This window comes from Schistocerca nitens, chromosome 5 (genome assembly GCF_023898315.1).
Source record: "Schistocerca nitens isolate TAMUIC-IGC-003100 chromosome 5, iqSchNite1.1, whole genome shotgun sequence".
Lineage (NCBI taxonomy): Eukaryota > Metazoa > Arthropoda > Insecta > Orthoptera > Acrididae > Schistocerca > Schistocerca nitens.
The window spans coordinates 448,372,022-448,385,294 of record NC_064618.1 but is presented as its reverse complement, the minus strand read 5'-3'; the positions used below and the strand labels follow the sequence as shown (position 1 = coordinate 448,385,294).

General features: G+C 42.6%; 1 protein-coding gene across 8 annotated transcripts in view; it reads right to left on the bottom strand.

The window, feature by feature from the left end:
- Window positions 1-12,088: 12,088 nt before the first annotated feature.
- Window positions 12,089-13,273, bottom strand: part of LOC126260004 (uncharacterized) — a 30,552-nt gene continuing 29,367 nt past the window's right edge. For 7 of the 8 annotated variants that reach the window (XR_007546589.1, XR_007546588.1, XR_007546590.1 and 4 more), the window contains 2 exons: window positions 12,825-12,909; window positions 12,089-12,704 (listed from right to left, as the gene is read on the bottom strand). Coding sequence is in view for 4 of the 8 variants with exons in the window: in XM_049957162.1 (XP_049813119.1) it covers window positions 12,556-12,704; window positions 12,825-12,909 (234 nt within the window). In the remaining 4 variants the exon portion in view is untranslated. Of the gene's footprint in view, window positions 12,705-12,824; window positions 13,002-13,273 lie in introns of all 8 variants that reach the window. The other variant, XR_007546587.1, reaches the window with a different exon arrangement.

Here is a 13,273-nt window from a genome sequence, read left to right as displayed (position 1 = left end):
TGTAGACTGGCTTTCCTTAAAATTCTTTTAATAGTTCTTCCTAGGCCATCACAAATTGACTTCCCATGACTTGTTGCAAAAAAAGAGTGTTGGGCCTTCAAATTAGTCTCTCAAGTGTTCAGTCAAATTTTTAAAACTGTTTCTATTTTTGTACTGCCCAGCACAACCATCTGTAAAGTAGTGAACTGAGTCAATGTCAGTATGATGTAATGACAGCGACTTTGTAATTTCTTTTTGTACAAAGTTAACAAAACCAGTGTCATGTTCTTCGTCATCACTAATAAAACATTGTTTTCCTCATTTCTTAGAAAAACTCCAACTGGGTGTAGAGTACAACCACCTCTATTCCAGTGGTAACTTTGGATCTCATTTTGTATAACAAAGGAATAATTTTCACTGAAATCCATCACAATAATTGCTGTTTTGGGTGGTGGGTCTTCTTTCAATCTTTTAAAGGCTGCTGATTGGGATTTTGCTATAAACGAGTTCGGGGGTGAGCTTTTCCAATGACCTAACCAATAAAGAAATGTAGTCTTCATCAACACTGATAGACTGTTTGATCATTTCTGCCCTGTCTGTGTTAACCCACTGACTGACTACAATTTCTTCTTCTAAATCATAATATTCACTTAGTTTTTCAGTTAAGCACTCTGTTAGTGCAGTATTTGCAGGACAGCAGTTGCAATGATGTAGAATGCAGTTTTGGTTTTCTGTGTTGCACACAAGCATCTTAATTAGGTCTTTATAAGATTCTTAAACTTTCACAGCATCCAGTAATAGTTTAACATTCTGGTGGATACTGCATACACATACAGTGTGTGTGCCTGCACCACCAGCAAGGATACACCATTTAGGTCTCAACAAACAAAATTTTGAAAATCCTACTTCTACATTGGGATTCTCCCATTTGAAAGAATAATAAGAGTTCTCTCAAGTTACACAAAATGAGTTTTTTTGCATGTACACTTTTTTTGGACACTTACTTTGTCTTTTGTTCCAGGTAGCACTCTGGAACTTTCATCCTTTTCATAAAAATCTGTTACAAGTCTTACTGTATTTTCAGAAAGAGTTTTACCTTTTTTTGGACCAGGAGTTTCCAAAATACCCTTTTCAGATTTTAGCTTTCTAGCTTGTCGCACCATGTACTCACTTACATTAAATTCTTTCATCACTTTATTTCGACTCCAAGAATCTGCAGCCAAGGTCAGAATCTGGATTTTTCTAGACCTCCCAACATATTAAATCTTCTCTTTCATAAGAGAAATCATTACATCAAAATCCTTTGCTTTCTCAACCGCACTTTTATCTTCTTCGTCATCATCAGAACTTGGTGCATCATATTTTAATGCTTTTGAAACCGCCTTTTTTGCAGTCTTTTCAATACTGCTAACCTTCCTTTTAAAATAAGACCCTTTACTTTGTTCTGACAAGCCATGAAGCTTTATCAGTGTTAAACCTAAATAATCAAGAGCAATGTTTGTTTGTACGAGGGATTCATTTCTGGATTCCAATGATTCTAATTCAACCATGACTTCATCATCTGTTTCACTTTCATTGACTTCAACTCTTAATTTTTCCTCACAAAAGTTACGGCATGTTGAGCAAAGCTTTTGACCGGGTTTTATGCTAATATTTTTTGTCAGTAATTGTTTAGAAAGATCCAAGCCTACACTTCTCAACGATTTTTTGATGGGCTTTTTGTGTTTTGTAGTGGGTCTACACATGTTGTTTGATACTTTTCAAAAACATTTAAAAAGTAGTAGCTGTGGTGTGAACATATATTCTTAAATTCACACAGATTAATTCCAGATCGTAAGTGGATCAAATCTTTTTCTTCCTCACTCAATTTGAAGGTGTGTAGCTTGTTTGGAAACAGTCAGATTTTTTAAATAACCCTACACTACAGGTTAAATATCTGACATACTGATTTCACTTTTGGTCTGATTACTGTTCTGGTTACTTTTATAGGATATTGGAAAAGAATCTCTGTAAACTACGTAACAGTACTTACTGAGAGTTCGAATAAACTTAATAAAATACTATCCAAGCAGTATTTAACACTGTAATAATTTTTTACTTCAAAACACAGGAGTAACAAAACAAAATCCAAGTGTACATTGCTACTCCAAGAAGACAAACTTATTTTCGGTGTCTAAGTCACTTGGTATTTTTTGTTTTTAAAATATAATTAATATTATTTTAAAAATTAGATAACTATTGAACAGGTTAAAAAGCCAACATAATTTTTCTTTTATCTAATAGCCTATACAATTAAGAGTACTTTAAAACAAATTTGAGCTTTCTATCAGGTCTAGACTCTAGATATTGCAGTTTTTGTAAAACTAAACATCCGTTAGCTAAAAAAAATAAAAAACTGGTAATTTTTTTTTCATTTGGAAGATTTTAATATATCTTTATGGTAATTTTTTTAACCTTTAGATATAATACACAAACTTATTCCAAAATTTCATACTGGTATCTTGAGTATTCTTTAATATACAAATTTTTTTTTAGTTGTGAGGACACGTTTAAGTTACGATTTCCGACTGCTGAAACAACGCCAAATCTAAAAACTTTAAAAATTTATTTAAAAAAACTATACGAGATAGAGCAAAAAAAATTTACAAGTGCTTTCAGGATGATAAAAGAAGTAATTGTACCAATTTTCATCAAAATCTGACATGGTTGGTGTCAAGGCCTGGGTGACTTGACATGGAATGACCCTTACTGCTTGTTCATATTTCCTCCTTTCATCAATTAAATTCAAAATTTCTTCTGTTACCCAAGGATTTCTACTAGCCCTCATTTTTTTACCTACTTGGTCCTCTGCTGCCTTCACTACTTCATCCCTCAGAGCTACCCATTCTTCTTCTTCTGTATTTCTTTCCCCCATTCCTGTCAATTGTTGCCTTATGCTCTCCCTGAAACTCTGTACAACCTCTGGTTTAGTCAGTTTATCCAGGTTCCGTGTCCTTAAATTCCCACCTTTTTGCAGTTTCTTCAGTTTTAATCAACAGTTCATAACCAATAGATTGTGGTCGGAGTCCACATCTGCCCCTGGAAATGTCTTACAATTTAAAACCTTGTTCCTAAATCTCTGTCTTACAATTATATAATATATCTGATACCTTTTAGTATCTCCAGGCTTCTTCCATGTACACAACCTTCTTTTATGATTCTTGAACCAAGTGTTAGCTATGATTAAGTTATGCTCTGTGCAAAATTCTAAAAGGCGGCTTCCTCTTTCATTCCTTCCCCCCAATCCATATTCACCTACTATGTTTCCTTCTCTCCCTTTTCCTACTATCGAATTCCAGTCACCCATGACTATTAAATTTTCATGTCCCTTCACTACCTGAATAATTTCTTATATCTCATCATACATTTCTTCAATTTCTTCGTCATCTGCAGAGCTAGTTGGCATATAAACTTTTACTACTGTAGTAGGTGTGGGCTTCGTGTCTATCTTGGCCACAATAATGCGTTCACTATGCTGTTTGTAGTAGCTTACCTGCATTCCTATTTTTTCTTTTTTTTTTTCATTATTAAACCTACTCCTGCATTACCCCTATTTGATTTTGTATTTATAACCCTGTATTCACCTGACCAGAAGTCAGGTTCCTCCTGCCACCGAACTTCACTAATTCCCACTATATCTAACTTTAACCTATCCATTTCCCTTTTTAAATTTTCTAACCTACCTGCCCAATTAAGGGATTTGACATTCCACGCTCCGATCCGTAGAACGCCAGTTTTCTTTCTCCTGATAACGACGTTCTCTTGAGTAGTCCCCGCCCGGAGATCCGAATGGGGTACTATTTTACCTCCGGAATATTTTACCCAAGAGGACACCATCATCATTTATAATCATACAATAAATCTGCATGCCCTCGGGAAAATTTACGTATGTGGTTTCCTCTTGCTTTCAGCCGTTCGCAGTACCAGAACAGCAAGGCCATTTTGGTTAGTGTTACAAGGCCAGATCAGTCAATCATCCAGACTGTTGCCCCTGCAACTACTGGAAAGGCTGCTGCCCTCTTCAGGAACCACAGGTTTGTCTGGCCTCTCAACAGATACCCCTCCGTTGTGGTTGCACCTACGGTACAGCCATCTGTATCCCTGAGGCACGCAAGCCTCCCCACCAACGGCAAGGTCCATGGTTCATAGGGGTTAACTAACTATGTGCATTTGGACTACTTTCAATGGGGGGAGGGGGCAGCTTAATCTTGACCACCGTAGTAGAGCAAAATAAACACACTTTCATTACATTAGTGAAACAAGCACATAGCAAGCATGAACATTTAACTCTCAACAGTTGCAGTTCTGAACTTTTACTGCAGTGAAACGCAAAATTGAGATATTTGTAAGATACTCTCAACAAACAATATTAATTTTAGTACACTATTGCCACATTTAATATGCTTTCAAGAAAGGACACTCGGTAAGCACTTTAGCGTGGGAGTGATCCTAGGTGGATACGTGACTGAGGATAAATCACGGTAGGTACAAGAGTTCAGTTATAATTTACCTTATATTTGAGTATACTATAACATCCAATGAGCTGATTCTTCACTGTACATTACTATAGTAGTTCTGTTCCATTACAGTGATTGTGCAATGTGGTGGCAAGTGCATGTTGGTAGGTGGATTTGCAGGCAGAACTGCTGGATTCTCATTTCTTTGTGGTGATGATAGATATCAATTCCAACATAATTCCAGCTAGTTACTGCCACCATCCGAGGCTTTGGCACATTGGAAAACGGCACAAAAAGCCCCTCTCGGCACCAGCACAATTCACAACCTTTTCACGAGCTGTTGGTTGTTCAGTAGCTCATCCCCGACTAACTCTCCCTTCCACTTTTCCATCCATGCCAACCACATTTTGCACATTCTACAAAGTTCCATTCCCGAGGGGAACCACACTACCTTTTACACACAAAATAACAAAGCCCTTAGCGAGTATCAGTCTTTACATAACAGCAAGTAGTTACTTGAAACAAAATTATAGTTATACACATTAAGTTTTGCTCCCTACAAATGAGGCAAAGAATTTAACTAACAAAGACAATACATTGCACAGTATTTTATCAAGACAAAGTTTTTAGAAAGAAAGAAGTATACAATTTTGTGTTATCGATTCAAACCAACAACATTTACAGAAACTCAACAACATAATATTGAATAAACAAAGTAAACAGTCAGCAAGTTCATTGCTGGGGATTCCAACATGTCCTGGGGTCCACACAAACACCACGAAATGGCGGGACTGTTCCAGGGCATAGATGGACTCCTGAATAGACAGTAGCGAGGGTAGCACTGGTCGATAGCTTGTAGGCTGCTCAATGAGTTACTACACAGGAGAAATGACTCGCCAGGGCATGAGCGGATGTACTCAAGAGCACGAGATATGGCCACCAGCTCTGCAGTGAAAACACTGCAGCCAACTGGCAAAGAGTGCTCCATGAACATAAGCGAAGCCTACGTGACCATCAGCCATTGAGCCGTCAGTGTAAACCACTTCAGAGCCCCGGAACACGTCAAGAATCGAAAGGAAGCGACAGCGGAGAGCGGCAAGGTTAACAGAGTCCTTAGGGCCATGCTAAAGGTCCAGACGAAGCTGCGGCTGAGGTGTACACCATAGAGGCGTAGGTGAACGGACCACAAGTAGAGGTGGTAAAGGAATGGGCTACAGTTCTGAGAGAAGGGACCGCACGTGAACCGCAATCGTTAGCCCCGATCTGGACCGCTGATGCGGAAGACTGCGACGGGTGGGAAAAGGAGACTGTAATGGACGCTGAGGGGAACTATGAATGTGTGCTGTGTAACTGGCAAGCAGTTGCTCACGTCTGACCTGCAGTGGAGGGACACCAGCCTCCAATAGTAAGCTTGTCACCAAACTTGTCCTAAAAGCTTCTGTCACTAACTGAACCCCACAGTGGTCACAGGGTCGAGTAAATGCAATGCTGAAAGTGCTGCTGAACCATAAACCACACCCCCATAGTCAATTCAGGATTGGACAAGGGCTCTGTAGAGTTGCAGCAGCGTACAGCGATCTGCACCCCAATTGGTATTGCTCAGGCAACGGAGGGCATTGAGGTGCTGCCAGCACTTTTGCTTAAGCTGACGAAGATGAGGGAGCCAAGTCAATCGAGCATCTAAAACCAGTCCTAAGAATCGACATGTCTCCACTACAGTGAGGGGATCGTCATGAAGGTAAAGTGTGGGTTCTGGATGAACAGTACGACACTGACAGAAGTGCACGACACATGACTTTGCGGCTACTGGAAGCCATGGGCTAGAGCCCATGACTGCGCCTTGTGGATGGCTCCCTGGAGGCACTGCTCAGCAACACCAATACTGTAGCAGCAGTAAGAAATGCAGAAGTAGTCTGCATACAGAGAAGGCGAGACAGAGGGCCCGACAGCTGCTGCTAAACCGTTAATGGCCACTAAAAATACAGAGACACTCAATACAGAGCCCTGAGGGACTCCATTCTCCTGGATATGGATGGAACTATGGGAGTCACCAACTTGGACACGAAAGTACGGAGTGGCAGGAAGCTTTGGATAAACTCGCTATTTATGGTAACACCGGGTACAGCTGTTGGGGCCTGGTACCTGAAATGATGTTTGATCTTTGCCCAGACTTGGGAAGGTGCCGTTTGGCACCCAATGGTGGAGACTTATCTCTCCCAACACTCCTTCCGTTGTTTGATACGGTAATGAACATGGTCACAGAGCCGTTTAAAGGCTATGAGGTGCTCCAGGTAAGGGTGCCACTTATGCCGCTGCAGAGCTCGCCGATGCTCCTTAATTGCTTCAGCGATTCCGGTGACCACCAAGAAACTACCTTACAGCTTGGGCACCCTAAAGAGTGAGGGATCGCGTTTTTTGCCACAGAAAGAATTGTGCTAGTCACCTGCTCAACTATCACATCGATGTTACCGTGTGGGGAAGATTCAGCGGTGACAGCAGAGGTGAAAGTTCTCCAGTCCGCCTTGTTCAAAGCCCATCAGGGCAGGTGTCCGTGCGCCTGATGCTGGGGCAGTGACAGGAAGATGGGGAAGTGGTCACTACACAGGTTGTCATGTGCTCTCCAGTGGATAGATGGGAGAAGTCCTGGGCTGCAAACTGATACATCAGTGGCCGAGTAACTACCATGAGTCACACTGAAATGTGTGGCAGCCCCAGTGTTTAAAAGGCAGAGGTCGAATTGCGACAGTAAAGTTTCGACATCTCTGCCTCTGCTAGTAAGCATCGTACCACCCCACAAGGGGTTACGGGCGTTAAAATCTCCCAGAAATAGAAAAGGTTTAAGGAGTTGAGCAATAGGTGCAGCTAATACATTCAGGGGTACTGCACCATCTGGAGGAAGATAAACATTGCAGACAGTTATTTCCTGCATCATCCTTATTCTGACAGCCACAGCTTCAAGAGGGGTTTGAAGGGTCACATGTTCACTACAGACCGAGTTTAGGACATAAACGCAAACTCCCCCTAACACTATTATAGTCGCTATGGTTCCCGTACTATCCCTTATAGCTGTGGAGGGTAGGTGTCCGCATTGCTGGGAACCAGGTTTCCTGGAGGACAATGCAGATAGCAGGTGTAAAGCTTAACAGTTGCCATAGCTCAGCCAGACGATGGAAAAAACTGCCAAAATTCCACTGGAGGATGATATCGTGAGTCTGGGAAGGCATGCAGTTTACGCCTCAGAGTCACCTGCTGCCACCAATTTATTGCTTGAGGAGTCCATATCCATTGTGTCTGAGGGTCTGGCGAGATCTAGGTCCTCAGCGGACGCCAAAATCCCCACACCATCCTCAGCCACAGAGCTTGTAGGTAGCGGTGGTGTGGGTGCCACCGCAATTTCCTTGGCCTTAGGGGTTTTCTTTTTGGATTTCTCTCACTGCTCCTTGGGTTTCCCTGGCTTGGAGGACTTCACTGGCTCAGTCTCTGGGACTGAGGATGAGCGTGAAGCCCTACGACCAGCTGCTTTTGGGCCCTTCCGCCACTGGTGGGTGTTGTCTTTCCCACCAGAAGAAATCTGGGAAGGGAGTGACCCAAGGGACCCCTTTCTAGCGAGAGAAGCCGAAGAAGACACACGCTTCTCTGTCTTAGAAGTGGGGACAGATGTCCCCGATGATTGGTGGTGGTGGTGGTGGTGGTGGTGGTGGGGGGGGGGGGGGGGGGGGGCAGGGGGGGTGCTTCTGAAGTAGGTGGTGCAGGAACGACAGGGAGGGAAATGCCCACAACCATCAAGGGGACAGGTGTAGTCTTCCGGTTCAGAGGTGACCTGGGTTGGTGCAGCTGATGGTGCCAAAACTGTTGTAGTGGTGGCGTAAGACGGTGTCATATGCACAGGATGCAGGTGTTCAAATTTCCTCTTAGCCTCAGTGTAGGTCAGTCTGTCCAGGGTCGTGTACGTCTGGATTTTCCTTTCTTTCTGGAGAATCCTGCAGTCAGGAGAGCAAGGCGAATTGTGTTCTCCGCAGTTGACACAGATAGGAAGCAGGGCACATGGAGTATTGGAATGTGATGGGTGTCCGCAATCTCTGCATGTGACACTGGAAGTACAGTCAGAAGACTTATGGCTGAAGTTCCAGCACTTAAAGCACCACATGGGGGAGGGATATAGGGCTTCACATTGCAGTGGCAGACCGTCACCTTGACCTTCTCGGGCAATGTATCACCCTCAAAGGCCAAGATGAAGGCACCAGTGGCAACCTTATTATCCTTTGGAGACCGGTGGACACACCAGACGAAATGTACACCTCGCTGCTCTAAATTGGAGTGCAGCTCATCGTCTGACTGCAAGAGAGGGTCTCTGAAATATGATACCCTGGAGCATATTTAAGCTCTTCTGGGGCATGATGGTTCCAGAAACATCCCCCAGCTTGTCACAAGCGACTAACTCCCATGACTGGGCAGAGAATGCTGTTTTGATCAAGACTGACCCAGATCTCATTTTGAACAAGCCATCCACCTCTCCGAACATGTCCTCTAAATGCTCAACAAAAAACTGAGGCTTCATCGTCATGAAAGATTCCCATTATCAGCTCTCCAACACACAAGGCACCAGGCCGAATAAGATCTGCTGGCATCCTTAGCCTGACATTCCTCCAATGGTGCAGCCAGGGAGGGGAACGATTTGGGGTCTTACTTCTGTGCGTTGAATTGAGCTCACGATTGCTTGGAAATTGCTGGTGTTTCACCACCAGCAAGAGATGATTGACTACACTTCATCGCGTGTCATATGCCCTGATGCCACCCACTCCTACCAGGGGCCCTCCCCATAGGCGCCACCCAGCCGCAGCAAAGGCCACCTGGCATGATGGCCTTTGCTGGGAGTCCCGATGCCCCAGGGGTATGGGCATCTACCCCGTGGCATATGTGGGGAGTTAATGGCACAGGCATTAGCAGAGCAATCCCTGTGTTGTCAGGGGGCTACAACCAACAGGGCACATGGTGGCCCCACAACAGACTGGCTACCGTGCTAGATATCAGGTGCACGTAAGTCCATGGTCATTGTCGACACAGAAATGGACACTGCATAGTGCATGGTGGAAAACGCACCCAGGAAGGTGTCCTTGCCCAAGAGATGGAGAATGTACAGGACTGCAATGCAATGACAAGAAAGTTGGCTAAGGATCTCAATGCACGATGGACACAATGCATCTTGTGAAGTGCCCTTCCCCAACTGGCTCGCTCTCCAAAAAAATTTTGAAGAATGGATGTCAAACCATACAGGAGACCATCACATAAATGATGATGAAGATGATGAGTTGGGTTGAGGGGGCACTCAACATCACGGTCATCAGCACCCTGACGAAAAATCAACAGGAAATCTCATGGGTGGGGACAAAGGCTGTCCCCACATGCAGAGCAGTTTATAACGTACTAAAGTCTGCCACCCTTCCCCATCAGTTTAGGGATGAGGCCTAATAGTTCACAAAATTTCACCACTCTGTTAACACTGGTATCAGTATCTGCGAGGACGGTGGGCAGATCTCCAATGAGACCAAGCGCTGCTCTATTATCAGTATACAGGACACACGTAGCCACAATATGCTGAACTGAAAGCTGCACACCACAAACTTCACAGAAAGGTGGATCCTCCCCCTGGAGGAGGAAGCTATGTGTGAAAGGGCTATGCCCGATGCGCTGTCTGGCAAGCAAAACCTCCTTCCAGGGGCGAGGCTGGCACTAAGTCCGACAACCTTTTGTGGTCGGTTTGAGTGAACACAGTTTGTTGTCAGACACCTGCAACCATTCACATGAAGCGTCTGTCAGAAAATAAGATATTGGCATGCAACGGGATGGGACATTGATGGACAGCACCATCCCAACATGCTTCCTTGGCAGCTTTATCAGCCGTGTCATTACCCTGTATCTCAACGTGGCCAGGTACCCAGCAAAAGATCACCTCCTTGCCATGGCGTTGGAGCTGCTGTAAACAGTCATGGATCAGCTGAATCAACGGGCCTACCGGATACATTTGGTGAAGCACTTGCAATGCACTAAGAGTCTCAACAGACAAGGAAACTCTGTACACTGATGTCTGTGAACCCTCTCCAGTGCCATTAGAATGCCATATAATTCCGCATCATAATTTGTAAATTGTTCGGGACCATCACATAAAGGTGGAAACGTGTGAAACTCCTTTTAGTCGTCTCATACGACAGGCAGGAATACCTCGGGCCTATTCTAACCCCCGGACCAGCGGGGGGCAGGGTTCTCGGAGGTAACGTAGGTATGTCAATGTCTGCTATCAGTGACAATAGTAGATTGCATTGCCTAAGACAGCAGTGTTGCTACTATTTAAGTTCCAACCTACATATTTTTGTTAAGGGGCTCCGGAAAGGCTCAAAATCATGAAAAGTTCAATTTTTACTTTTTTGCGTTTTCTGAATCTGCAGACTATTACCTTTTAATAGATATATAATTTATTCAATTCCGAAGACTACAACTATTTTTAAATTTTTTTTGAAATGTGTTCTACATGGGCGTGACCCACTGTGGCGCTGTTAAACTGCTGTCAAATGGTGTTATTATTAATGTCCGTGTTCATCAGGTACATTTTAGTGATGTGAGATAAAGTATGTGTTGTGGCTAACCTGTGATGGTTCAATATATATCGCTGGTGTGATTGTCGATTGTTTCATGTTTATTTACTCTGTCGTTATCTCGAAAATATTCGTAATTAATTGTGTTTCTTGAGTCTCTGTTTTGTTGAAGTATAATAATGAGTAAAAGTAAAGTTATTAGAAATCCTCTGAAGGCTTTTAAGAAAAGGAGAAATGTTGGAAAGCCAAAGGTATGTGTTATTACTGTAAACAATAAAGACGATGAAAATCCCCAACATAGCTTGTGTCCCAAAGAAGAAGACAGTTGGTGTAAATATAACAAAGGATTGCTAACTGGTGAAGTGTACACTCATAAGCATAGTTGCCTCATGCAATAATGGAGGTGATAAAACCTATTTTCAGAGACTTAGCAGCACCTGAACTGTTGAAAAAGTGTATTCACGGAAAAACTCAAAACCCCAATGAAAGTGTAAATAGTGTTATATGGTCGAGAATCCCCAAGACTGTATTTGTTGGAATAGAAACACTTCACTTTGGTGTGTATGATGCTGTTGCGACTTTCAATGATGGCAACATCGTAAGGTGCAAGGTATTTAGAAATATGGGAATGAAGATAGGTTCTAACATGGTACGAGCGATGCTTGCTTTAGACAAGGAACGCCTTCGGGCTGCAGACAGGGCTGTAAAGAGTCTAGAAATACAAGCAAGAGTAAACAGGAGGAGGAACAAGAGGAAGCTGGAGGAGGAGTTTGCAGAGGATGAAGATAATCCATCCTATGGACCTGGAATGCACTAAAAAGTTAATCCAATCTTTGTCGCTCGATTCCCAAAACTTATTTTCTCATACTAATTACATGTTTTCTAAGGATCTTCCAAACATATTTGTTTCAAACTTTCAGCAAATGTTACACAGTACCTTCTGCATAATTTAACACAGCCTTTTTCCAAAAAACTGTATATTTTTGAATATATAAGTAAAAAATTGCAAAAAATGTTGTGAATTTTCATTACAATTGAAAAATAATCATCTTTAATAACTGAACTAAAATTTTGTAAAATCCCTGTGTTAAGTTGTAGCCCATATTCCAATAAATAATCTAAAAAGTTCAACTTCCTACCTCAAATACTTTGTGAGGAAAGATTTAATTTATAAGAGTTATTTTAACATTGCAAGTATAGGGCATTCCGGAGCCCCTTAAGTAATTACAAATCCAAGTTAGCTGGCAGGCTGTAACAGCCCCTCACTCTGCATTCCTCCTCAAAAAACTGCATAAACAAACAGCTGACAGTGATGGTTTGTGGCTTCTCTGGTTAGTTTACAGAACACACGAAATACTGAGGCCATAATACCAAATGTTTTTCTCACAACCATCCTCACCGTAGACAGTAGATAGTTAAAGACACTCTTATTTGATCCCTGGTTGTACTTCCCTGGAAAGGGCTTCATGTTTTCTTGCAATGGAAGGTCTTCATTTGCCCTGAATGCAGAAGGTCATGGCTTTGTCCCTCCAGGTAAACATTCCTGTGGGAAGTTTAGTTTTCTTCTCCACCTGAACTCTACTTCTAAATGCATTATTAAAGACACCTCCATCTGAAATTCTGCCTTGGCAGCCATTATCTGCACATAAGAAGTTGTAATTTGCATCAACAATAACAAGTAACACAATGCAAAATGTCTCTTAATAATTTTAATATTAGCTTCCACTAGCAGCAAGGCACTGTAGAACAATATGCTTACCATCCACAGATGCATATGATGGGGGACGGGGAGAGTGGCTAAACACAGTTTCTGTTGCACACCATTCATCTTTAGTCACTGGCATCTGAAACCAGTAAATTTTTGACTTTAGGTTCCACAAGAGGTACCTCAAACTGCAGCAGCAGCAGCAGCAGCAGCAGCAGGAGAAACAGGAAGCTGCAAAGAAAGACAGCAAAACAACAGCATTACCACCACAAAAAATGGGTGAAGTGTGGAGGGATAATATAAATATAATTATGAACTTGAGAAAACTGTGCTCTCATTTTGTTGCAATAGCTAGTAGTTAATGGTTGTTGCATCACCTTCCACTTCAAAAACTAAGGGGGGGGGGGCAGTGGGGGGACGTTACCAACATTTTTTTCTACAACATACAAATTTTTTTTTATTAACTTTGTAGCTCATGTTCATTGACCTATATTCTAAAAATC